The following is a 27434-nucleotide window of genomic DNA, read 5'->3' as shown; positions in this document are numbered from 1 at the left end:
TGGCATTGTAATTATTTTTAAATGTTTCATGTGCTTAAGTTAGATTTTAATTGTTTGTTGTAATAGACTGTGACATGCCGGGACTTTTATTATGAAATACAACCCCGTCTTGAGTCATACTATGTTTGCCTTTAGCAATGTTTTTGTTTTCATACCACAAATCGTACACGAAGGGATTAATTTGTGGTGTTTATAGTAAGTTATTTATTTGTTTGTCGTTTAAATAATATATGTAACTTGCAATGAACATCTTGCCATGTGTTGTTGCGTTTTTATAAGATAGTAAAATGGCCAACGTAGCACCTTTGAACATAGGCTGATTTATTCTCGCTTTATTGTTGATATCAGTTTAAATACGTTATTATTATTATTAATTTTGAAATGTAATGTAGACATTTGTATTCATTAGGTGGTGTTGGTATTTCATTTTAGGATGTAATTCGCTTTAGCAACACAAACGATTTGTTAAGTATAATGTCAGACAAGTAAGATTATACAAAATATCAAAGTGCTATTAAATGACTAATTATTTAAATCCTTCTCTTTATTTCCAGATCCAAGAATGAATCCATCACACCAATGCCTTAACTGATCTGTGTCAGGTAAACAAATATATGACTGTGGTATAAAAGCTGTGTTTTAAATGTAATAACATGATTATATGTCTGTGCAGGATGAATGACATGAACCTCAGCCCAGTGGGCATGGACCAGCTCAGTGTGCCTGTGAGTGCAAGTCACCTCGGCCTCCCCACATCCCCAACCCACAACCCTATCACCACTCCAGGTCAGGACTTATACGCTCATACGGCATTAAATTTGTTCAATATGGTGTGGGATGTTTAATTTATGGAAAAGTTACATCATTTGGTATTATTTCAGGCATGCCAGTTGCTATTCCAAGCTTGGGCCCATCACTTGGGCCCCTTCCTTCTGCGCTGTCCCTGATGTTACCCATGGGTCCTTTAGGGGACAGAGGAGTTATGTGTGGCCTTCCAGAGAGAAATTATACACTACCACCTCCTCCATACCCACACTTGGAAAGCAGCTACTTCAGACATATCCTACCAGGTAATTTTTTACAGAAAACCTGTTGAGATGCACTTTTAAAAAGGAGTTCCCCTCTTAAGACTAGGCATGGGACTGTTTGATAACCATTTTCAAGATATACAGCGTTTTGGAAAAGTCAAGATTTTAAAACCACCTAAATTTTATGCTATACTGTTCCTATGGTATATGTAAGTATATGTATGTTTTTTTTAGGAAAACAGTATCTCCAGCAGAAAAGAAGCCATTTAAAATTGTAAAGAAATGCTTTTGAAACTAATGAAGAAATCAGAAGTCAATAATTCATTTAAATTACTAAGCCTCGCATGTTTACTGCTGCAAAATACTTTGAATGTTTCTAAAAATAAAATATATATTGTGTTCAAAGTGGAAAAAAGTTATTTGTTTTTCACTCAGACGATTAAAAAGAATATATATTAAAGCAGTAATAACAATACCGTGAAACCGTGATGTTTTTTTCCAAGGTTGTCAGAATCTTATACCGGCCCTTGCCTTCATAAGACAGTAAAACAGCATCTTACATATCTGTTATATCTTAATCATTTTTACAAACTGCTTTTTTATAATAATTGTTCAATCATCAAACATATCTTTATAGCCTTTTCAGGGATACACTGTCAATTTATTGTCAAACAAAGAGAGGTTTATAGTAATAATAACAATATATTTTATTTGCACTTTTCTAAAACCCAAAGCGCTACAACAATAGAGAAATCAAACATGCAATGAAATACAAGTATACATGAAAAATTCTAAAATATAAACACATTAAAATAATCAAGAATCTAAAAATGCAGTCTTAAAAAGATGAGTTTTTAGCATCTTCTTAAAACTAGCTAGTGGAAGCATTTCTTACAGAATTATAGTTTTGAACGGCTTAGTGATTATGTCTTAAAGATATATATTTTAAATGTGATAATCTGCAGTTTTAAATGTTCATAGTTTTCATTATAATTTATAATAAATAGGCAGAAACAAAATATTCTATAAATTATTTTATAAAATTTGCAGAATAGATTAAAAAGCTTGAGTAGAAGTTGTATTCATTTTAATTTGAAGAAATATTAAGATTGTTGCAAGCAGTGCATTTTAAATAAACCATTTTATTTAAATTTTAAAAGAAAATGAAGCACATTTTAAATATATAAATTTTACAAATGTATTAAATTTATGTTTAAACATTTTATGTTTGTTACAATGTGTTTTTTTGTAAAGCTTTAGAAATGTTTTTATATGTGTGAAATGTGTTTTGAAGATTTATCTAAAATGTGTTCTTGACAGAAATAATATATAATTTTTTATTTTATTCCTTCAAATGATTATTATTATTATAATAAAAATACAAAATCACTATATATATACACTATGCTACTCTATTTGTCTGTTACATACATAGTTTTTGTGGTTTCATTCTATACACATTCACATTGTAATATATAATAAATATCTTGTTACACTATACTATTTTGTTTTTCTGTATCAACATATTTTTCTTTGTGTTTTCATTCTATGCATATTCACATTGTATTATTTGAGGAAAATGTTGTATAAAATGCATCATCTTTAAAAAAATTTTCATAGGTTTTTTTCTCCCTTTTTCAATGCTGAATTGACAATGATTGTTGACTTGACCTTATGTTTAATATATTATTTTAGTATTGTTTAGATATTATGAGTCACGAGATCATAGTTTTCAAAAGAAACTGTATACGCACCTGAGCACTGTTACCCTGATCAGTTTGCCAAAACTTGTAGGCGCAGTTTTAAGGAATAGCCATGTCAATTCAGGCTTTTTAACATTTTCTCCACATTTTTTCGAGTGCCTTAGACTGATTTTTGCTGTTTTTTTAATTATAGTTTTTAAATAAACACATATTTTATGTTCATCCCTTCACTGAACTCACGCATTACCCCCATGAACCCCCTATGGGTTGTTAGTCCATGAATTAACTCTTATTTTTTAAAAATCTCCTCAGGTATTCTGTCATATCTAGCAGATCGTCCACCACCTCAATACATACACCCTAGCAGCCTCAACATGGATGGCACTCTCTCTGTGTCCAACAACAACCCTTCTGGCTTAGACCCCTATAGTGGCCCCGGTGGCCCTCTAGAACAAGGCCTGGTGACTTTAGACACACGACAGGTCGGAGGCCAAGCCGATCTCCACCAGGGAGGCTCTCACGAAGTCCAGCTGGGCGCCACAGGACTAACCATGGAGTCCCGTGTGAGCAGTCCGATGTCTCCTGACGGGATAGAGGAAGACTTAGCCACCATGGAGGGTGTCGTGGTGGCAGAAAGCCAACAGCAGCTCGGCAGCAGATCTCAGACTCACGAGGGTTTAGCAGGCGTGGACTCTTCAGGAGGTGTTATGCCTCTTCACGGAGCAGGACTGGAGCTCCCGGTGGTGATGGAGCAGGAACACATGGGTGGAAGAGTAGGATCTGGCGGTACAGGAGCGGGTGGTCCCGGGACGCTGAGTGAAGCCTTGCATTCGGCTGGAGAACTGAACTCTGGGGTGGTTAGTGTGGTGCTCACGGGGGCAATGCTGCCGCAGACACAACTAGAGCGAGTATCTCTACACGGGCCTTCAGGACTGGGACTGGAGCAGGTCAATGTGTCCGCACAAGTGTCTCTTGGACCGGACAACAGTTTGGTACTGGTGAACTCTACCTTACAGCTTGAGGATTCCACATCTAATAAGGAAAATATGGCTACTGCCTTCAACATATGTAAGTTTTGATTTTGGTTTCCCACTTGATATTAATGTAGGTCTTCAGTGATGCACTTACAAGGGGTCAGCTGAGATGATAATAATAATAAAGCTAAATGCACAAGATTTATAATCCATAGCTTGTGTATTTCTGAGTGCATTCAATAAGATGAGGGATAAAAATGTACACAAGGATGCACAAGGGGTTAATATCGAGCCTTTTAATAATGTGATATTGTTTTTGTGGGGGGGTCATGCTTGTTGTTGTCTTCTAGGGTGCACTTTATGTGAGCGGTCTTATCCCTCAGATTGTCCTGAACATGGACCTGTCACATTCATCCCAGACACACCCATTCAGAGCAGAGCCCGCCTCTCTCTGCCCCGCCCCCTGTGCCTTCGCATTTCTGTCACCGATGAGCCCATTGGTAAGTACTCTGCCACTGTTTTGGGATCTAGCACAATGAAAAGCAGTCAGTCTCATTGAGTCTGCATACATTAAGACTGCTGAAACACCTTGACATGGAATTATTATGTACAATTCAGTTTCAAGGTTTGCTTTTTTAGCTTTAATTTGTTTGTACATTACAATGTGTCCTGTTTAATGATTCAGAAATGAAGACTACTATATATTTTTAGAATGTTTAACAGATTTAACATACTAAAAGGGCACTAGGCTTAACAAAAGTTTAAATTCAAAATTAAGCATTTATTAAAATAATTCTGCAGTATTCTATGAAACAATAGGAATAGTCAGTTTTGATTTTGCGTTTTGATTTTGAAAAGGCATTTTTGTTGTTGTTGTGGTTCTCTAGGTGTGTTTTCTAGAGAGTCCATACCCTCCAGAACCTGCTTTGGGCCGATGGTTGGACAGCACTGCAGCAGTGTGGAACTGACAGACTGGTCAGACAAGGACACCCCTCAAATATGGAAGGTCCTTGCAACATATTTCTAAATAAACCTAAACCGCTTAATTCATTATTTATGGATGCACACTGCTGATCAGACAACAGTAAACGTTTTTATAATACAAAAGATTGAGATTTTCAGATTGGTATTATTTCTAGTGGATTGTGTAAAGACTGAAAGGGATAGTTCACCTAAAGATTTACATTGATTCACCCTCAAGTGGTTTCAAATCTTTTTGAGTTCCTTTTTTCTGTCGAAATACAAAAGAAGATATTTTGAAGAATGTTAGAAACCAGCAATCATCAACCTCAATAGTAAGAAAAACAAACTGTATGGAAATCAATGGTTATGTTCTCAATATTACTGTTTTAGAGTTAGTAAATGATTCAATTCAATTCTTCTTTATGTCTATAGTGCTTTTACACTGTAGATAGTGTCAAAGCAGCTTAACGTAGAAGTTTTAGTCATTTGAAACTGCTTCAGTCCAGTTTTAGTTCAGTTTAGTTCAGTTCAGCGAGGTTTAATTTTCACTGCTGAAAGTCCAAACACTGAAGAGCAAATCCATTTATGCGCAGCTTCACAAGTCCCAGACCAAGCAAGCCAGTGGCGAGGAGCAAACTTCTCGAATGTAAAGGAAAAAAGGCCTAGAGAGAAACCAGGCTTAATTGGGCATGACCATTTCTCCTCTGGACAAACTTTCTGTGCAGTGCTGCAGTCTAGGCACTGGAGATTGGAGAACACTGAATTCTGGACGTCCACGATCACAGAATTTTCAGTTTTTGGTGAACTATCCTTTAAATATGTCTTACATCATAGGAATAGATGACCTTTTAAGATATATTTACATCAAAAACAGTTCTTTTAAATTGTATTAAATTTCACAGTATGACACTTTTCTACTGCAGCCTTAGTAATTATTTGAGACTTCAAAAACCAACCTTAAACGTTTACATGGTAGTGTATTCTAAATGCCGTCATTTGCATGTTTTATTCACTATCGCACTGACCTCTCGTATGGGTAATTTTCAGAATGACTTTGGTTTGTTTGTGGTTTATTTGTAATCTAATGTAGATGTTTCACAACGACATCCAAGAATTCTGTATTGTGACGACAGATGAGCATGAATGCAACTGGATGATGTTTGTGAGGAAAGCAAGGTGACTGCCTGACTTTTAATTCAATTCTCTGTTTTTACTATGTATTCCATGTCCAGTGAAATCAGCAAGATCTATATATTGAAAACCCTGCATTTTATGACGTACAAAACTAAAACCCAACACTGTTTGCAGAACTACAGGGGAGCAGAATCTGGTGGCGTATATTGACAATGGAAAGCTGTATTTCTGCACAACCAGAGAGATTCTGCCCGATCAGGAGCTACTGTTTTATTTCAGCAGGGACTACAGCAGACAGCTAGGTGGGTAAGAGGATAGCTTTGTGAATTGGATGACTTGCCTAAGGTGAATGTAATAACATGTGACATTTTGTTTACAAGCTATTTTATTGGCATTTTTTATGGTTGAAACGCATATTTAGTGATTGTATAAGACACAAGGTGGTCATTCATGTTTATTTGGTGCTGTAACTAGTAATAAAGAAAGTATGATTGCATGTTTTTTATTTGTTTTCTTTGTTAAAGTCTTCGCATTTTTACAGCGATGAGACTTTATACAAGATGAGACCGTTTCTTAATGAAAGAAAAACAATCCTTATGTTTAAGTGATAGATGATAGAGTGATAGTGATAGATAAGATGGATGGATGGATGGATGCCATGACGAGTCAAATTATGACATGACAAATTATTTATAAGGTTAGGTAAACTTTATTGTTCCATGGAAGGGAAATTTGTCTTCGGCCCATCACCAGTGACAGTACACAACAGTACACAATTACAAAAATATTTAAGTATATGCACACACTTATACATTAAATAAATGTTAATAAGAAGATAATATATAGAGTGTTTATAAGAAGGTGTTGGGGAAAAATGTGTCTCCTACAAGTGGTCTGTCCAGCCCACTCACCTGTGTGGAGCACACTGCACAATGTTTTCCCAGAAAGATAGATTGTTTATAAGAAAGTAAAGAGATCAATACATAAAATATGCATTACACAGTTATGTTTCATTCATCCAGTTGTTCATTTTCTGTAATTTTTTGTGTTCAGGTGTTCCCAGAGTTCCAGAGGGCCAGATCTGTCATTGTGGAAAAGAATGTGCCTCCTTCACAGAGTTCAAATCTCACCTCGGCAGTCACGCTCAGAGCCACAGTCCTACCCAGGACCATCCCGCTCACCCCGGCCACAGCCAGTCGCATTCGCAGGACAAGGTGACCAATGAGCCGCTCCGCTCCACCTCGTCCCCACAGTGGCAGTGCCATTCAGATGTGAATGAGCATTCCAGCAGCAGCAGCGGTAATGGGCACGGCCGCGAGAGGAAGTTCAAATGCAGCATGTGCACACGAGCGTTCACTACCTCCACTAAACTAAACGTGCATTTCATGGGTCACATGGGCATGAGGCCACACAAATGCAGCTACTGCAGCAAAGCCTTCAGTGATCCCAGCAACCTCAGAAAACACCTGAGAATTCATACAGGTAAATGTGGAAAAACAATTATGGCCAAGATTGTTTATTTACTTTTTGGTAACACTATATTTTACAATCTTGTTTAGCAAGCATGCACTATTTACTGATAACATGCATACATAAACTAGTTAATAACAGGGTACTACCCTTAAACCTACCTTTAAATCTAACCTTAAGTCAGGTAGTTATGCAGTAGAGCACAGTACTTTCATATGTGCATTTTAAATCCACATACAGTAAAGTGCAGCAATTTTCAACAAGCATTTAGCTTGATTTTGATGTATGAGTGAGTACACAAGCAATCTGTCAATTTGCTTAATTATAGGCAGATCTGTCACTAGCCATTTAAAATGAGAGGCAAAGTGAATTTTAAACACAGTAGCCTGAGCTTTGTTAATTTTATAATACATAAAATATTTTTACACTACAAAACAAGGAGAGTTGAATGAAAAAGTGAAAACTCTTTGCCAGTAAGAGGCGCTTTTTGAAGTGCAGTTGGTTAGTGATGAAATGTGCACTGTACTTTTAGACCAGAAATGCCCAAACTAGGGCAAACTGATTTGGCACCCCTGTTATAGACACTACTTTACTTTGCTTTTATGTGACATTTCTACTCTCATCACTGCTCAACTCATGAAACACATGTTTCACAATTCACAGTGTTAACAAACTATTAACGCACCCTACAAGCTTAATAAACTAGTATTTAGCTGTTTTTTAATAGATTGTAAGGTAGAACTTGGGTTTAGGTTTTGGGTAGGATTATAGATGAAGAATAAGATCATACTTTATAACTACTAATGAACAGGTAATATCCTAATATTTAAGCCAGTGGTTAATACTGTGAATTGTGATCTAAACTGAAGTGTTACCTTTTTTCTTCTGCAGGTCAGAAGAACTTCAGGTGTACAGTGTGTGGGAAGTCTTTTACTCAGAAGGCACATGTGGAATCTCATATGGTTATACACATCGGTGCCAAAAACCTTAAATGTGACCATTGTGACAAGATGTTTGTGCGAAAACAAGATCTCAAACAGCACATGTACTCACATTCACTGTAAGGATATATTTATTTTATTTTTTTAAATATTTAATGTCAAATTTAATTACAACATTTATAACAACAAAAATTTGACAATAAATATTTTATTGTCTTATTTTATATATATATATATATATATATATATATATATATATATATATATATATATATATATATATATATATATATATATATATATATATATATATATATATAGTATATTAAATTATATTAAAATACAAAAATATATATTTGTATGTTTAAAAAATTACGCATTTATTATTAAATACGTATTTTTTGGGGGTGGAGAATAAACTCACAAGTTAAAATATCTACACGTATATAAAGATCCACCACATTTTACTTATGCATACAAAATTAAACAGAATATTTCCTACTGTGATTACTGATTATGAGTATTATTAACATATATTCTTGGTCTACTTACAATATATTCATCTAAACAACTCTATATTTCTATTTTCTCCGTTCCAGAGACCGGCAGATAAACTGTCCAAAGTGTGACAAGCAGTTCCTAAAGCCTGACCATCTTAAAAAACACTTAAACTCTCATGAAGGGAAGCGGGACTTCATCTGTGAAAAGTGCAACAAGGGTTTCCTCACTAAATACCACCTCACACGCCACCTCAAAATCTGCAAGGGCCCAAAGATCGGCCGGGGGGCCACACAGGGTGAGGAAGAAGAGGAGGAAGATGAAGAGGAGGAAGAAGAAGAGGACGAAGAGAGAGAAGCTGAGATCCATCCAGCCAATCAGGAGGAGTGTGCAATCGGAATGGGTGGTTATGCTTCTGAAAAAAATATGTAACTTATACAGTGCGTAACAGGATGAATCCAAGCCTATTTATTATTCCTTTTTGTTCTGCCCATTAGACGCCTTTAAGTCCTTTTGCCAAACTTTATATATCATTCACCAACAGAAATCTGTAGATTTTAATTGAGTTAAAAAATACATTACAAAGTTTCAATGTTAAAGGTGCAGTAGGTAATTGTCTTCAGAAGCATTTTTTGTTGTGCTGGTTGAAAGTCTCTTCACAGTCAAATAGTTATGATTCAAGTAAATGATCTAAATGTATTTATATGTATTTTTATATTTTGGGTAAGGCATGAAACAAAAAAATGTTCATCCAATTAAATAGAGTCGGACCGACATCTCTCATAATTCCGATAAGTAGGCGAAACTGTCAACTGCGCAGCCGTTTGTACGCATCTCCGCCGACCGCTGTCGGTGCCGCACGATCGGTGAAAACCTGCTTAATCCAAACTTTTTAAAAACCTGAATCAATATTGGAGTTACCTTTGCACGTTGGAGAAAGGATGAAACGATGGCTGAAGGATTTCTCTTAGACGGGTAATGTTTTGTTTTAAAACTATTTTAGCTTCATGAAAAGCTGATGTAACGTTAGATGTTGTTACAGACGGGTTATATCTTCACAGAAGCCACTAAAATCTTCCGATAAAAGATTGATAAGACTATTTTCAGTTTCATAAGGGACCTTTTACAGCATCTATAATGTAGATTTTTATTAGTTTAACAACAAAAGACAAGTAAATACCGCTATTCAGCCTAGTTTCCCTGTATTGTTAACCATGCAACTCTAAATATTCACTCTAAAATAGCATGTCAGTTTGGCTTGCTCGGCACTAGTCGTTTTTAACACATGAGTGAAGGTTCTTTTGCTGTGCTCGTATTTAAGGAGGTGTGGCTCTAGACGGCAGGGGAGGGACTGTGATTCAGAGATTAATGCTAAGCTGTTAGCTTTGTGAAAGATCACCTACTGCACCTTTAAATTACTGGTCAAAACATTGCAAACAAAAGACTTTGCCTTTTTAAAGTGCCCCTTTTATTTTATGGTTGTTGTGTTTTCTGTGTTAGACATCGATGTCTATTATGTGTTATGTATTTAAAATGTAAATAAATGGATATTGCATTTTACATGCAAACATTTTGTTCTTTATGATGCTGATGTTTTTTTTTTTTACAAAAATAATTTATTGTACATTTAAGGATTATTATTATTGTGAGCTTAAAATTCACTAAATAAGCACTAAAATAATTTTCTAATATATAAACAAACTTAAATAAATAGGTTGTTTTGTTTAATGCATTTACATTTGTGTATTTATACTGTAAATCATAGGTCGCAACCTGGATTCCTGGAGGGCCACAGTTCTGCACAGTTTTGCTCCAAGCCTAATCAAACCCAGCTGATCCAACTAATCAGGTGTGAGTTGGAGGTGGTTTGAGCTAAACTATGCAGAGCTGCAGCCCTCCAGGAACTGACTTTAAGACCATTGCTGTTAATTAATTAGTATTTGCATTCAAACATCTTGTCATTTATAATGCAAATAATATGCATTATAAATAATATATTATTAAACAAACAACTATATTTGTCATTTTAAATAAACTAAAACTCAATACCAAAAAAAAAACAACATATTTTAAAGGTGTTTAATGCACTGCGTTTATATTGCAAACAAATAAATATTGTTATAAATGTTATGCAATGTATATAACCAATATTAAATGTTTAAAAACTATTTTAGTTTAGATAATGGTTGCCCAAACAAGGGCCAAAGTTGTCCCACAGTAACCTTTGATTTGGCCCGCAATTCCCATCTGAGAAGAACAGAGGAAGAATAATGGCCATAGTTTGGACTGGAGGTTTGTTATTTCAAATGTAACCGTTTGTTTGTTTGTTTTATTGTTAAAAGCTAACTGAAATTAATTGTTTCAATTAAATGGTGTAAATTAATCAGATGTAGTTTAAATGTACATACTGTCACCCAACAGATCAATGCAAAGGCAGATTCTGCTTGACTAGTGTATTCATCATTGAACTCCACTGTGTTATAAACTTAAATGTTTATGTTATTATTGGAATAAGTGATCATTTAAAATGTTATACTACATTAGTTAATATGATTTAAATTATTTTTTTATTTACTTCTTTCATTTATATCTTATGAAATAAATTAGGAAATTACCCATGGTAGCTTTAATGTAATATAGCTTGGTATATTTACCTTCGGTCCACAGGTCTTAATGATATTTGGCTATTGGCCCTTTATACGAAAGGTTTGGACAGTAGATAATAGATTTCTGCACATGAAGATGCAAATAAAGATTTTTCTCACAACGTGGTTTTATTGGTAAACGTCAAGTGACGTCACCATACGTCCCTCCCTTTACGCTCAGGCAAGAGTAATCGATCTACTTGCACCTGCGTAAACTCCTTCCCCTCAGCTTTTGCACAGAGCCTGGAAGTGTTGTGTTAAAATCATCCGTGTTAAATCTGTCTTTCACAATGTCAAAGTCTGTGAAGCTCAATACCGGGGCTGATATGCCCATCCTCGGACTGGGCACGTGGAAGGTATGCTCTGGTTTCATTTCTGAGTGATCGTATTACATTATATAAGTGCATGAATATAGCCGAACACGTTGCATGGGGAATTCGCGGACAGACGTTTTTAAAAACGCATGCAGAAGTAAAATATGAAGTGGCATAATGTTGAATTGAATTCGCAGAAAATCAGGAGATCAAGCGTCATATGGGCGTCGTTCGGAGAGTTGCATGGGCAGTTCTGAAAAGTTGTCTAACAGTTGGAAACGATGTTGTGCAATCTGTAAAATATCAATGTTATGTCTCAAAGAAGTCATTTAGTCATGATGAGTATGTTAAGCGTGGCTTATGATTGATGACATTCATTAAGTTTTGATAAATAATATGTGATGTTTAGGGCTAGTGTATAATGTATAATAATAACAATAATACAAAGCAAGTAGCTGTCAACTTGTAGAATAACATTTGAAAACAATGGAAACACACAGTCATCACTTTTGGCTTTAGTGGTTTGTCTTTGCTTTTAATTCACTTCTCATTTCTTGGATTTTTTTTTACTTTCACCTTTCTCTACTTTTTTGTAACCTTTTTTTTGTCTTTTGCATAACTTTTATACCCCCCCACCCCCCCCCCCCCTTGATTTTTCCATTTCATATTTTTCTTTACCAACTGCAACCCTACTTTAATTTGTGAAATTGTTTCTGACTGTCATTCCCTTCCTTACTATCTTATGTCTCTTCTCTTTTCGGTCTAGTTGTTTTTCCATTTCCATTGGTTTCATCTGCCCTTCTCTTATTGTCATTTTCATAATTTCTCTCCTCATTTTTCCTTTCCTTTTTACTGTTTCCTTTAATTTCTTTTTTTCCTATTATTCTTTAGATTTAAATTCTTTAGATTTAAAAAAGTTTCACTTTTTAGTTTTCCTGCTTTTTTTCTTTTCCCTTTGTTTCCTTGTCCACCTGTTATTTCTCTTCATTTCCCTTTGTTTGCTTTCCTATTCCATTCTATTGACATTTTCTGCCTGACTTTTTCTTTCCTCTTACATTTCCTGTCCATTTCCATTACTTTTCCTTTTATCTTTTCTTTCCTTTCTCTTTGTCCTTTTTACAATATGTTCAGTTTCCTATTTTGCTTTTCTTGTTCTTTCTCCTGTCCACTCGATTCTTCCCCTCCCTTTATTTAATTGTTCATTTTATTTTCCTCTCTTTCTTGGTTGTATCTACTCAAATATAGGGCTGCATGATATTTTGTTTTGCTGCGATTATATAGTGAGTTATGAATATTATTTCACCAGATGATTTAAATAGCTCTATTTTTTCTGAAGATTCATTCATTTAAACAATCAAGTCTTTTTCTTTGCAGCGCACATGCATAAAATATAATAAATTACAAACAATATATAAATACGACAGAACTAAATTAAAAGTTAAATAAACAGTATTTATGTTTTTTTGGGGTAGTGTAATAGTATTTAAGCTCATCATTATATAAATATTAACAAAAACAAACAAACAATATAAATGTATATACAGTGCTCAGCATATATAAAAACACCCCTCACAAATCTATTTCTCAAACTTATATTTTTACTAGGAAGCTATACAATATTAGATCAGTGCATATACATTACATTAATCAGCACTGAAGCCAAATCTGGAGCATATCTAACAAAATAACGGTCCAAAAACTAGTACAGACAAATTTACATGTTGTGGAAAAATACTAAAAGCAAATTTTAAAAAGAGAAAAAATCAAGAGAAGCAAAAAATGTTTAATTTAGTTGAAATTTTGTAGGTTGTAATTTAAAAATATATATATTTTGCTTGAATTTAATTGTATTATCTTTTCATTTCTAAATATGTTCAGTGACTAAAATATTATTTTAATAAATAATGTTTAATAAATCTGTTTTGTTTATATGCACTAAAATACATTGCCATATTCACTGAGAAATGATTAAAATATTCATTTTCAGAATGACCACCTCCAACTCAATTATGCTGAGAACTGTATAAATGTACTCGAATGTTCTTTTTCCTGCAGTCTCCTCCAGGTAAAGTGACAGAAGCTGTGAAGGCAGCCATCGCTGCAGGTTACAGACACATCGATGGCGCCGCAGTTTACAACAACGAGACTGAGGTCGGAGAGGGAATAAAAGCCATGATAAAAGATGGTGTGGTAAAAAGAGAAGAACTCTTCGTGGTCAGCAAGGTACTTGATCGAAAATTGACGGACGAGCTGTGATTTATTTATTTTTCGCGATTAAGGAAAGCTGATTTATTGCATGTGTTTTTTTTTTCTTTCACAGCTCTGGTGCACCTTCCATGAAAAGGCCTTGGTGAAAGGAGCTTGTCAGAAGACTTTAAGCGACCTGAATCTGGACTACCTGGATCTTTACCTGATTCACTGGCCAATGGGATTTAAGGTGATTGTTTTTTTTAAGCAATTTTTTTCTTCTGTTTTCATTTGTGCATTGCATTCAGTGTTTATGCAAGATCAGATCTCACTGTAAACCTTCTCACAAATGCCTTGTAGTCTGGATCAGAGCAGTTCCCACTGGACAGTGAAGGTTTGACCATCGGTGATGACAGTAGTTTCTTAGACACCTGGGAGGTATGAGGATGGTTATTTGATTTAGCCTGTTTGATTTTAGTTTTATTATTTCCTTGCTTTCTGTTTTATTTTCTTCATTTACTTCCTTATTCCAGTGTTTCCCAACCCTGTACTTGAAGGCACAACAACAGTACACATTTTCAAACTCTCCCTAATCAAACACCCTTAAATCAACTCATCAGAACATTAGAAGGGACTCCAAAACTGAAAGGAATGGATCAGATAAAGGAGACATCCAATATATATCCAAAATATGTACTGTTGGTGTGCCTTCAGGAACAGGGTTATTCTGTACTGCCTTATTCCACCCATTTCCTTTCATGCCTTATTCTTTTCCGCCTGTAATTTACATTCTTTTTTTCTTGCTTCTATTTGTTTTCATACCTAACACCTTTCCATTTTTCTTCTTATTTTAATTTTGCCTGTCATTTTCTTTCCTTTTGTCTTCCTATAATTTCTCTCCTTTCCTTTTTCTTTCCATGTCAATTTAATTTCCCTTTTCCTGTTTTCAGTTTACTTTTTTCCACCTGTCGTTTTCATCTCTTTTCATTTATATATCCTGTCCTTTTTGACTTTTCATGTTCTGTATCCTTTCTTTTTCCTTTCCTTTTGATCTCTTTTTTCCTTTCTCCTTGTCCATTTACTCTCTTTTTATTAAGGCATTTGAGTAAGTGCATTTGATTGAATGGTAAAATTACATATTCGAATGCCAGTGTGCATTTTATAGCATCATTATAATATTTAATAATAATAATAATGGCTTTTTATTGCACTTCCAGCATGCATTGCCTTTCATTTTTGCTATATATTTGTGTATTTATTGCTATATATATTTTTTCATACACTTTGCTATATATTAGTATAATTAGCCATAATAATTGCATAATACTTGTTCTGCAGGCCATGGAGGAGTTAGTAGATGCTGGATTGGTTAAGGCCATTGGCATCTCCAACTTTAATCGAGAACAAATAGAAGCCATCCTAAACAAACCAGGGCTCAAGTACAAACCTGCCAACAATCAGGTTGGTACCATAGACTCTTTAAAGGGCATCAGTGTGCTTTCATTTGACAATTACTGACGTGCAGAGAAAGGTCAACGCTTATCTAATGATCAATGTATGGCCTTCAGCAACTGTGTAATGCAATTGCTTGTGTAATTTCCTGCTAGTTTTCAGGGACAGACACAGTTATTTGTCTGGGTTCAGTCTTAAAATATCATTATGACACTGCTTGCATTGTGGTCTGCAGGCCTAATGTTGTACTTGGAGAAGACCATATCTGGAATATATCTTTTAAAGTATATATTTATTATATAGTTATGTACTATATTAATACAGTTGAAGTCAGAATTATTAGCCCCCCTGTTTATTTTTTTCCCCTAATTTTTTCAGCTGACATTTAAAGGCTTAACTAAGTTAATTAGGATAACTAGGCAGGTTAGAGTAATTAGGCAAGTTATTGTATAGTGATGGTTTGTTCTGTAGACTACCGAAATAAAATATAGCTTAAAGGGGCTAATAATTTTGACCTTAAAATGGTGACTAAAAAATTAAAAACTGCTATTATTCTATCCGAAATAAAACAAAGAAGACTTTCACCCGAAGAAAAAAAATATTATCAGACTTACTGTGAAAATTTCCTTGCTCTGGTAAACATCATTTGGGAAATATTTAAAAAAAAAAAATAAAAATATGGGGTTTAATAATTCTGACTTCAACTGTATATAAATGTCATATATAAAAGAATACAGGTTAAATAATGTAGTATATTGTTGTATAGTAGCAAAAAAAAGCTTTGTGGTCACACTTTACTATAAGGTTTCATTAGTTATTGTATTTACTAAAATGAACTAATTATGAACAATATTTGTACAGCATTTATTTATCATAGTTTAGCATTTACTAACGCATTATTAACATTCAAATTCATGTTTATTTGCATACAAACTTATTGTAAAGTTACATGCTTAACTTTATTTGTTAATGTGTGTGTGTCTGTGTGTGTGTATGTGTATATATATATATATATATATATATATATATATATATATATATACATATATATATACATATATATATACATATATATATATATATATATATATATATGTATATATATATATATATATATATATATATATATATATATATATGTATATATATATATATGTATATATATATATGTGTATATATATATATATATATATATGTATATATATATATATATATATATATATATATATATATATGTATATATGTATATATATATATATGTATATATATATATGTATATATATATATGTATATATATATATATGTATATATATATATATGTATATATATATATATATATACATATATATATATATGTATATATATATATATATATACATATATATATATGTACTAGGGATGCAACAATACAGTTATCTATAGGCAATATAGGCAATACAGTTATAGCTATAGGCAATAGGAGCAGTAAGAGGTTAAGGAGCAAAAAAAACTAAAAACGATTTATTGCAGTACTCATTTTGTTTTACTTAAAAGCCAAGAAAAGTAAACTAGTTCCTAGTGTATTGTATAAAAAAAAATGAATACTGCAATCTCACGGCTGCTGATAGCCCATATCCAAATTGGACAACACACAAATTCCTACATTTTGAAAAAAAAAACATACATGTGAAGATAATAAACATAAATTGGCCATTTCAAATAAACATATTTGTACATACACAGGGTGTCTGCGGGGTCTTAAAATGTATTAAAAATTAATAAACCATTTTAGAGAAATTTAAGGCCCTTAAAAAGTCATATATTCATAAGTCATATACATGGTCTTAAGTTTTGGATTATGCCTTTAATAGGCCAGTTCTGGGGTGCTATGTAGTTTAAAATCAATATAAAAGCAATAAAAAATCTCTCTAGATTTAACATCACGTTGCTTTGTTTACTCTATATTGGCGTTACACTTTTCACCATTCAAATTGTGCGAGTGATCTTTGTCTACAGGGGCCACCTGCTGCATTAGCTTTTTTTATTCATCATACTGTATAAATAATGTTTATTACAATCAGTATTTTGTAAACATACTGCAAGTTAAAATGTCGTCAATGTTACCAGATGAAACCTAAAGTGGCGATGAGGTTTTAAAATGTATGGAAAGTGTCTTAAAAGGTATTGAATTTCACTCTGATTCCTGTATATACCCTGATATATTTACTACCACTATGTAGCAATTGAATAATTTTTTCCACTCTATTCAGGTGGAGTGTCATCCATATCTGACTCAAGATAAGCTGATCAGCTACTGTCAATCCAAAGGCATTACAGTCACTGCATACAGTCCTCTGGGTTCTCCAGACAGACCCTGGTAGGCACATGATGATGATTATTACCACACAATGACACCTTAAAGCATGTGGCGTTTTATTTGCTGTGAATGATCAAGGTGCGGATTGTGACTTTGTATATGGTTTTAATGAATAACATTGGTCCTCGTCTTACATTCAGGGCTAAACCTGAAGACCCCTCACTCCTTGATGACCCAAACATCAAGGCCATTGCAGAGAAGCACAAGAAGACAACCGCCCAGGTAATAAAAGACACCTGCCCTACAGTAGTTCTCATGGCAGAGCCTAGGATTGATTCATAGAGGAATAATTGTTTGCCATCCACATACAGGTGCTCATCCGCTTTCAAATTCAGCGGAACGTGATCGTCATCCCCAAGTCAATCACACCTCAGCGCATTCAAGAGAACTTCCAGGTGACTTTTATTATATTAGTGGCCTGGAGAATTTTTTATAGTTCTTAAAACATTTGGTGGAAATGCCCACTTTTTGGCTGGGAATGATTTTAGTTCTAGGAATGCCATTTGAGGGAACTAATAAGCTCCGACTTGATCAGCTAATTCATACCATACCTTTCAACATTAGGATGTGAAAATAAGGAATATGCCCACCATAATAAGGGACATTTCCCTTGATATTTTCCCTTGCTTTTCTAATTTTTTATACTAATTTAGGACAAAATTAGTTGTGTTTGGAAAAACCCACACCAAGATCAACATCTATAGATGTTACTATTATTAATTATGTGTATATGTCTGTTCAAACACGCACCCAAAACCCAGACTTTTACTCTGCTTCACATCGCAAGTACAGAATCTGTTTGGGAAACAGCATCTATTTATCACTATAGAGTGCGCCAGTTGTCTGTCACGCGCCGCTATATGACTGCTTTAAGGATGGGCGACGGCACCTGTAATGAAAAGGGAAGGGAATCCCACCGTTTTTATATTTATTTCAAAGTGTTTTTATCCCTAAATAAAATTAAAGCACAGAACAGAGTCGCATTTAAGAGCAAGGGCGGCCCCAAGTGGTATGGGTTGTGTATAGGGAGGATTGGCTCTTCAATGTTTATTGCCACTCTGTAAAGAAAGACTGAAAATACGGGAGAAATACGGGAAAATACCTTTACGGGAGGGGAGAATCCTGGGAAAAATGGGAGGGTTGTTGGGTATGATTCATACTTGAGGTCTACTATAGCCCAATTGGAACTACTATGATGTAAATGCACACTTGGTGAATACATCACACATGAAACACAGGCACAATGTTACAAAACACATCCAGAATGCTATTCATAGCTACTATTTTTAAAGGGATAGTTGACCCAAAACTGAAAATTCCTGTCATTGACTCACCCTTTACAAACCTGTTTAGACAGACATTTTTGAAGAAAGCTGGACTCATTTATTTCTATTGTATTTGTGTTTTTCCTTTTATGAATGTCAATAGTTACCATCTTTTCCTTAATGTATTTTTTGTGTTTAACATAAATAAGAAACTCAAAGTGTTGGAATTATTTGAGGGTAAGCAAATTTTCCTTTTTGGGTGAACTATCCCTTTAATCAGATTTTATGAAATGCATCACGATAAGATATCATAGGCAATTAAGTCCTCATCAGTTTAAAATTCCTAATTGAAGTGCAATTGCAAGCAGGAGGAAATTTGATTTTTGGAAATCAAGCCTGGTGGTTAGTTCTAATGCGTTCCTATAACTTTCTGCTGTAGAGGTCACTGTAGTTATAATTCTTTCTTTTTTTCTGCATCCAAAGGTCTTTGATTTTGAACTGAGCGAGCAGGACATGAAGACCATTTTGAGCTTTAACAGGAACTTCAGGGCTTGTCCAATGCATTGGTGAGTACCAGTTTACGTTTTTAATTAGATTATTTTGGTCCTTACCAAGAAAGGAAAATTAGTCATGACTTGTATGTTTAGATGTGTTTGGTTTGTGTAAATAGTTCAGTTGAACCTCACTATTTGATAACCAACAAAAACTCATCTTTCAGCACTCTTCTTGTTTGTTTTTTTGGTGTGCACCAAGAGTCAGATTTGGTGGCATTAAAAATAAAATAAAAAAGTTTTGGTTTATTCTAATAATTTGCTGTTAGTGTGAAAAAAAATCAAGTAAAGGGCATATATACTATATAATAAAAAGTCAAACTAAATTATTTTCATTTGTTATATATTTTTGAGTACATTAAACGTATTTTCTTCAGTTAGAACAATATTTTTTTATTCATTTTTTCTCTCCACATCTTCCAATACAGGGGTGTGAAGCACAGAGACTACCCATTTAATGCAGAGTATTAAAAGAAGACCTCTCAAAACATGTTCGTTGATGGACAAACAAAGTTCTTAAAAATGTTCCCATTGGTTATTATAAAATGTTCTTTTGTTTTATTTATGAAACCTACAGTATAGTTACTGTCAAACTTTCTGTTACCTAGAAGCGTCTTTAAAGTTCATCCCTGAAATGTGGTTGTAATGTTTAGAATATAAAGCAAACAGCACTTAAACATCAAATTATTACAACAAAATTATTTGATGATTATCTCGAAAAATGATTATCTCAAAATGTTACAAGTGTGCACGTGGAAATGTAGCAATCCAGTGTCACACAGCATTAATCAACCCTGTTAAAAAGAGAATCTTATGCACTAGTCTATTGTTTTTACCAGTCTCACAAACTTTGCACGATTGGTCAATACAGGAAAGCATTGGTCCTGAGGATTTTGTTTTTAAATATGACTTAACGCACTCCTTTTTTCATGATGTGACAACAAAAGCACTTCCAGTTCGCAAGAGCGGCTCTTGTTTACTGTATTGATGTATGCTTTGAAAAACCAAATAAAGCTTTACATCAAACAGCTCTCCGTCTTATCACTTTACAAGCTTTTTAACAACTTGCTTGCCCTTTACTTTACAACTGAACATATTTAGGCCCTCAAATGGCTGGAATCATATTTAATGCACATAGCATATAAAATACAACAAACAATAAGCTCATTTCTGTCATCAAATAAAGGTAAAAAAAACACACAAGCACAGAAGCAACCCCCTCACCCCAAGAATTAGAGTTCAGACTTTAGTTATTCATTTAGAGCGTATACCTTTACTCTAAATTAAAGATTTGCCATAAAATAATACATGTGACATTGAAAACTCCCAAGTGCCTTTGTCCTACATCCTGTATATCCTATGGCAGAAATGGGCTTCCGGAGCAAACGGCCTTAGTATTCAGCATTCAGTGGAAAATCTTTATGTTTTGAAGCCCTGCAATAAAAGGAGGTAATTAGTTCGCCTTCTAGAAGCTTAATACTACACAAAAGGCTACAAAGGTCATTGTGTGTTTGCGTAACAGTGACTCACCATTCCAGCCCGAAAGCCCTAAAATTCCTGTTAAAACTCAATATGGTGTTCATCTCTTCTTTACTTAACTCGAAATCAAAGACCTGCAGGAAAAACAACAGCTTAATCTTGACAATACTAAGCATATATTGAGTATTTCTGGTTTCATTATGTTGTATAACTGCACAGCGCAAAGCAATACCTCAAAATTCTCCTTGATTCGAGAGGGAGTTACAGATTTGGGAATGACCACAACATTCCTCTGAATGTGAAAGTGGATTAAGACCTAAAAACAAAAACAAAGTCATCATATGACGAAGGGAAAATAGCATGTAAGATTATATTCAGCTGACGGTTATGACACTACTTCAAGGTTCATGAATGTGGAAGCGTGGACTTGGTGTTTCATAACTAATAATAAAAAAAAGAGGTGTAAGTTTACACGTACTGTACCTGAGCTGTGGTTTTACCATGCTTATCTGCAATGGCCTTGATCTTTGGGTCCTCCAGTAGTGAAGGCTCATCTGCCTGTGCCCTACAGTAAATCACATCTATGTTTAATGATGTATAGGCTGATATATGGTGTTGTAGGGCTGCACGATATTGGAAAAATCCAATATTTTCACTAGGTTTGTTGAATAGGTCACACTTTACAATAAGGTTCATTAGTTAATGTTAATGAATGAATTTACTAACATGAACAAACAATGAACAATACATCTACTACTGTATTTTTTCATGTTAGTTAACGTTAGTTAATGAAAATACAGTAGTTCATTGTTCATGTTAACTCATGGTGCATTAACTAATGTTAACATGCATGGACTTGGATGCTAATAATGCATTAGTAAATGTGCAATTATGATGTATAAATGCTGTACATGTGTTTATGTTAGTAAATGCATTGGGGTGATTCTGTAGGGGAGTTCATATGTATAAAATATAAGAAACCATTAAAAAAAAAGATATCAATTAAATAATCAGCGTTTTATTGTTTTCAGAGGAGTCAAACTGTATTCGGGTATATAGTAACTGAATAATCAAATGTAAAATGATACCTCATAGTCTTCGTTTGATAAACAAATCAATAAAATGAATCGTTATTCATTTGTCAAAGTTACAAACGGTACAATTTCTTCAGCCTGAATGCTTTTGAAACCTTCCTGAATGCTTTTGAAACCCTCGCATAAAAACACTTGCAAAATTGTAAGTTATAATCCAGACTCAACATTGTGTATACTGGCGATAAGACTATTGCGTATCAATCGATATCGATGATGAAACGATATATTGTGCAGCCCTATGGTGTAGATTCTAAAGCGAAGGATGAGAAGTGTCATTTTTTTTGTTCGCGTCAAATAAACTTGACAGAAGTGATTTTTATATGCAATAAAAGCTTTTGAAATACAGGGTGTAAAGTTTCTAAGTTTTATTCTTTTTAATTTGCTTGAAATGATGTTCCTTTAGCAGTCAGATCATCATATATTTACATAAATGAAACTAAATACTTCTGACTGTAGCTATTTAAAAAAATCACCTTGGAATTATAAGGTTCGATCTGTGTTCTGAATGATTTTGAGATATTGAGCTTCAAAGTTTTTGCATTCCATAGCAAAGAGTATGTGTGTAACATTAGTTATTTTTTTTAAATGAAAAGTCGTAAAATGTAAACAACTTTAAAAAAAACATCTCATAATGTAAATAAGTGGTCATTCAATAAGAATATGTCAATATCTCAGTTTTGACAATGTCAGATAGAACCTGATAATTCTAAGGTGATGAAATATTAGATGAGTAATGCAGTCAATTGTATTCTATTTTAATTTGTAAGAAGCTTCTTGCTGATGAATGTGTTAAAGTGGTTTGAAGGACAATGACAGCATAAAGATTTCAAATGACAATTAATTAGTATTTTGGGGCTGCACTGAGATCTTAAAATACAGTTTTTTTTAATATGTCATCAAATGACACTTATCTAAATATGCCTGACCTTCTGTTTTTAATATAAAAAGAGGTTGTAAAATACTCACCATGGTCTGTTTGGTGAACCCAGAGGACTGTACGCCGTGACTGTTATGCCTTTGGACTGACAGTAGTTTATAAGCTTCTCCTGGGTCAGATATGGATGACACTCAATCTAGAAATAAAAATACAATTATTTCAAGTATTTTCAGAAGAGAACTGATGGCCCTGTTTCACAAACAAGACATGGCTTAAGCTAGAAATAAAATAGTTAAATTAGGGCAAGTACTTAAGCAGCTTTTATAAAATCGCCTCAGAAAAACCTCGTTAATTGTGTGCATCTTAAGACAAAACATATGTGTTGTCAGTTTATTCAATAACTAGTCTAAAGCCTTCTCTGTGAACCTTGGGCTTTAAGTCGTCATCTGTTTCATTTTCTTAAAATGTGTTTGAGAATAAAATGAATGAATGTACCTGATTGTTGGCAGGTTTGTATTTGAGCCCTGGTTTATTCAGGATTGCCTCAATCTGATCCCGGTTAAAGTTTGAGATGCCGATGGCTTTAACCAACCCAGCGTCCACCAACTCCTCCATTGCCTTTGTGAAAATGAAGCAACAATTGTCAAATGTAATTCTGACATGATCATTACTGTAATCTCAATTATTCTACTGTTTATTACCTCCCATGTTTCGAGAAAGTTGCTGTTGTCTGGAATCACATGGCCATCCTTATCCAGTGGGAAAAGATCCTTTCCAGGCTACACAGATGAACAAAAATAAGTGTAATCATAATATAAATGGTGTTTTTTTATTTTTAATTAAAGCAATAACAGCCTTAAATTGAATAATAATTCAATTTCATTTAGAGAAGACGCCCACTGAAATTCAGTGAAACGACCAAAAACCTTGTCGTCATCTTAAATCAAGAACTATTTAATGACTTATAAATGACTCTAAGATCACAGTGCTACCCATACTTACAAATTAATAATCATTTTAAATGTATTACCTTTCTTTAACACTGTTTAAGAGATTTATCAGCAAGGAGCTTATGCATATACAGTTGAAACCAGAAGTTTAAATACACTCTAAACAAGGAAGATAACCAATTAAAAAAAAAAATGTCTGATGGTAAATCATACTAAACATTTACTATTTTAAGTTCGTTAGGATTACATAAATGATTTACATTTGCTAAATGCCAGAATAATGAGAGAATTTTTTATTAATTTCTATACAGTCAAAAGTTTACAAACATTTCCTTGGTATTTTTTAGCTTTGCTTTTAAACTATAACTTTGCTCAAATGATTTGGGTATCCTTCCACAAGCTTCTCACAATAGTTTACAGGAATTTTGGCCCATTCCTCCTGACAGAGTTGGTCTGAGTCAGATTTGTTGGCTGTCTTGCTCGCACAAGCTTTTTCAACTCTGCCCACAAATTTTCTATAGGATTGAGATCAGGGCTTTGTGATGGCCACTCCAAAACATTCACTCTGTTGTCCTTAAAGCACATTTTAACTAATTTGGCAGTATGCTTAGGGTCATGGTCTGTTTGGAGGCCCATTTGTGGCCAAGTCTTAATATCCTGGCTGATGTCTTGAGATGCTGCTTCAGTATTTCGACATAATGTTCTTTCTTCATGATGACATCTATGCTGTGAAGTGGACCAGTCCCTCCTCCAGCAAAACAGCCCCACAACATATGCTGCCGCCCCCCTACTTCACAGTTGGGATTGTGTTCCTAGGCTTGTAAGCTTTCCCCTTTGTCCTCCTAATGTAGCACTGGTCATTATGACCAAACAGTTCAATCTTAGTTCCATCAGACTACAAAACATGTCTCCAAAAATGAGTTCTTTTCCCAGTGTAATTTAGCAAATTGTAATCTGGCTTTTTTGTTGATTCTGGCTTGTTGATTATCCTATGTTGTCACACAAGGAAGCAGTGTATTTGAGGTTTTCCTTAAATACTGTTCTACAGTTGTGCATTCAGTTAACTTAAATGTTGTCAGTTAGCCAATCAGAAACTTCCAAAACCTTGACATCATCATCTGAGCTTTTTCAGAGGCATGATAATCTTATTGTATGTAAACTTTCGACTTTGAAAGAAGTTATAACAATTTCTCAAACAAAATATCTCTCATTATTCTGCTATTAAGCATAACAGAAACAAACTAACCTTAAAGAGAAAAAGTTTTGTCACATTAACATCTGACTTAAAAAAAAAATGGTTATATGCCTTTTTATAGAGTTGTATGTAAACTCTTGCTTTCAACTGTATGTGCCAGTTTTAAAGATCATCAAATGTAATTTATAAAAGAGGTTGTGTATACATTTAAAGATTATTAACTGCAAGTAGAGTGTCTGCTTTAATGTTTCAAATAGCTTATTAAATATCATGTCCGTTCAGCATAACAGATGTATTTGTGTAAAGATTAAACAACATACATGTTAAACTATATGAAACCATATGTGATTATAGCATTGAACAACTGTGTTATATTGTATAACTTGCTGACTGATGGGTGAATCCTAATGGCTAGAATTAAAAGTTATTCATTACAACTAATACGTCATCAAATGATTATGTTTCTAAATGTGCTTGAGAGCAGAAAATATCACCAATTCTTCTTAAATCCTACCTTAGTGCCCATGGGAAAGTGCATGAGGTAGAGATCAACATAGTCCAGCTTAAGATCACTCAGGGTTTTTTCACAGGCTCCTCGGACCAAGTGTTTCTCGTGGAAAGTGCACCACAGCTTCAAAAGACACACAGATAGGTTTATTGTTTTATGGCATGTTCTGTATTATTTATTACCATGTTATACCAGTGACATACGCTTCAGTAATTGTTAGTTGGGGCGTGACGTAACAGTGTATTACAGCACACAGTGATACATGTGTCTTATCTGTGTCGTGGTTGTAGGCTGTGTGAAATGCACACTGGCACATGACACTGGCCTCCAGTCATGTGGCTCGCATGCACTTTTTCGTCACGTTCTGGTACCTTGCTGACTATGAAAAGGTCCTTTCTCTTCACCACTCCTTGGTTAATCATGGCACAGATGCCGTCCCCAACTTCATTCTCGTTTTCATAGACGTGGGCTCCGTCGATGTGCCGGTAGCCGGACAGGATGGCAGATTTCACCGCCTCTGTGACTTCACCTGGAGGAGACTGGAGGAGGAGGTTTCAAAACTGGGTTATTAAAGCAATTGTTGGGAAATATGTCAACAATTGAGAAGAATGACATTAATTAAAACATTTTTTCGGAAAAAAATACTAGTCTTTATGGCAAGATATTGCAGGAGATTAAGATGGAATTATAAGTATTATTATTTTAAATGTTTAAATATGCACATGAGGTGTTGTTTAATTCAAACATGTGCTTCTTTACACTTCTAAAAGCCTGAACATTGGAAGAAATTAGGTTTAATATAATAAATTATTTTTATATATATTTAAATATGCACATTATTTGTTGTTTAATGCAAACATGTGCAACTTTACACTTCTAAAAGTCTGAACTTTGAAAGAAATCAGGTTTAATATAATAAATTATTATAATGTTTAAATATGCACATGAGGTGTTGTTTAATTTAAACATGTGCTACTTTACACTTTTAAAAGCCTGAACATTAAAAGAAATCAGGTTTAATATAATATTTTTTATTATAAATGTGTAAATATGCACATTATTTGTTGTTTAATTCAAACATGTGCTACTTTACAATTCTAAAAGTCTGAACTTTGGAAGAAATCAGGTTTAATATAATGTAGTTAGACAAATCAGCTATGAACGTTCTACTGTAAAAACCTTCAGATATGAAACTGTATAAAAAGTGGAGATTTATGAAAATAAAAACACAAATATCTCAGTTTTTTTGCCTGTTGTGTCTTTGGGTATACAATAAATGCTGCATTAATATAATATAATATAATCAAAACCATTTACAATGAAACTAGGCTACTATATTGAACGATTGTACTCACCCTCCATGTTCCCAGTCCAACAATGGGCATCTTAGCTCCATTATTGAGAGTTACAGATGTCATAGTGAGGTGTATTTTTAAATCTGATATTAGATATCTAATTCATAAGCACTTGCTCAAATCTGCAGCTTCTCTCTCTTTACAGCAGCCTGAGCTTCTGTATTTATTGCCTCTGCTCGTATGTGGATTTGATTGGCCAGGCCTGGAAACACCCCGTAGATGGAAGGAGGAGCAGCAATTCCATTTTATTCCAACCCCAGCATGCTTTGAGATGATTCTGGTTAAACATGTGAACGTGATACGGACAAAATAATAATAATAATAATAAAAAAAACATAAATAAACAATATCACAACAATAAAACTACATCATTACAAATACATTTGCATTCAATTTGTGCAGTACACTAATCGAGTTTAATGATTAATTGTAGCTAAAATAAATAATTTAAATGTTTTTTTTTTATAGTTTTAACAGTTTTAATGTTGTTTAAAT

At 34.0% G+C, this 27434-nt stretch overlaps 3 protein-coding genes across 6 annotated transcripts; 2 read left to right on the top strand and 1 right to left on the bottom strand.

Annotated features, from left to right (window-relative positions):
* Positions 1–116: 116 nt before the first annotated feature.
* On the top strand, positions 117–10279 carry prdm4 (PR domain containing 4). 3 transcript variants are annotated; one of them, XM_087245496.1, is made up of 12 exons: positions 117–195; positions 555–602; positions 674–786; positions 882–1070; positions 3044–3799; positions 4089–4205; positions 4593–4711; positions 5759–5844; positions 5977–6104; positions 6856–7284; positions 8164–8332; positions 8813–10279. In XM_087245496.1, the coding sequence occupies exons 3-12, from the start codon at positions 675–677 to the stop codon at positions 9141–9143; spliced, it is 2436 nt and encodes an 811-aa protein (XP_087101622.1). In that variant the 5' UTR covers positions 117–195; positions 555–602; position 674; the 3' UTR covers positions 9144–10279. The 3 variants fall into 3 exon arrangements, with proteins under 3 accessions (XP_087101622.1, XP_087101624.1, NP_001116215.1); NM_001122743.1 differs by having other exon boundaries at positions 142–195; positions 4056–4205; positions 8813–9329; XM_087245498.1 differs by lacking the exon at positions 555–602 and having other exon boundaries at positions 117–199; positions 4056–4205.
* Positions 10280–11537: 1258 nt separating this feature from the next.
* Positions 11538–20507, top strand: akr1b1.2 (aldo-keto reductase family 1, member B1 (aldose reductase), tandem duplicate 2). Its single transcript, NM_001077247.1, is given in 10 exon segments — positions 11538–11712; positions 13726–13893; positions 13991–14107; positions 14218–14295; positions 15196–15318; positions 17559–17665; positions 17806–17887; positions 17977–18060; positions 19414–19496; positions 19910–20507. Coding segments are annotated over 10 exon segments (951 nt in total). The 5' UTR covers positions 11538–11646; the 3' UTR covers positions 19953–20507.
* Positions 20508–20591: 84 nt separating this feature from the next.
* On the bottom strand, positions 20592–27075 carry akr1b1.1 (aldo-keto reductase family 1, member B1 (aldose reductase), tandem duplicate 1). Of its 2 annotated transcripts, none has more exons than XR_015481896.1 (10): positions 26940–27075; positions 25956–26123; positions 25591–25707; positions 23633–23710; positions 23427–23549; positions 21872–23127; positions 21444–21681; positions 21193–21276; positions 21012–21094; positions 20592–20915 (listed from the first exon to the last, which is right to left on the bottom strand). XR_015481896.1 is itself a non-coding variant. In NM_001002048.1 (10 exon segments), coding segments are annotated over 10 exon segments (948 nt in total). In that variant the 5' UTR covers positions 27003–27075; the 3' UTR covers positions 20738–20872.
* Between the last annotated feature and the right edge of the window lie 359 nt (positions 27076–27434).

The sequence above is a fragment of the Danio rerio genome, chromosome 4 (genome assembly GCF_052040795.2).
Source record: "Danio rerio strain M-AB ecotype USA chromosome 4, GRCz13ab, whole genome shotgun sequence".
In the NCBI taxonomy this organism is placed as follows: Eukaryota; Metazoa; Chordata; class Actinopteri; order Cypriniformes; family Danionidae; genus Danio; species Danio rerio.
The sequence above is the reverse complement of the archived record's forward strand: the minus strand, read 5'-3'. Positions and strand labels throughout refer to the sequence as shown.

Coding starts and splice junctions, on each gene's coding strand:
- prdm4 (XM_087245498.1), top strand. CDS start 138: ATGTTTTTGTTTTCATACCACAAATCGTACACGAAGGGATTAATTTGT. Junction 1,071..3,043: donor CTTCAGACATATCCTACCAG/GTAATTTTTTAC, acceptor AAATCTCCTCAG/GTATTCTGTCATATCTAGCA. Junction 6,105..6,855: donor GGACTACAGCAGACAGCTAG/GTGGGTAAGAGG, acceptor TTTTGTGTTCAG/GTGTTCCCAGAGTTCCAGAG.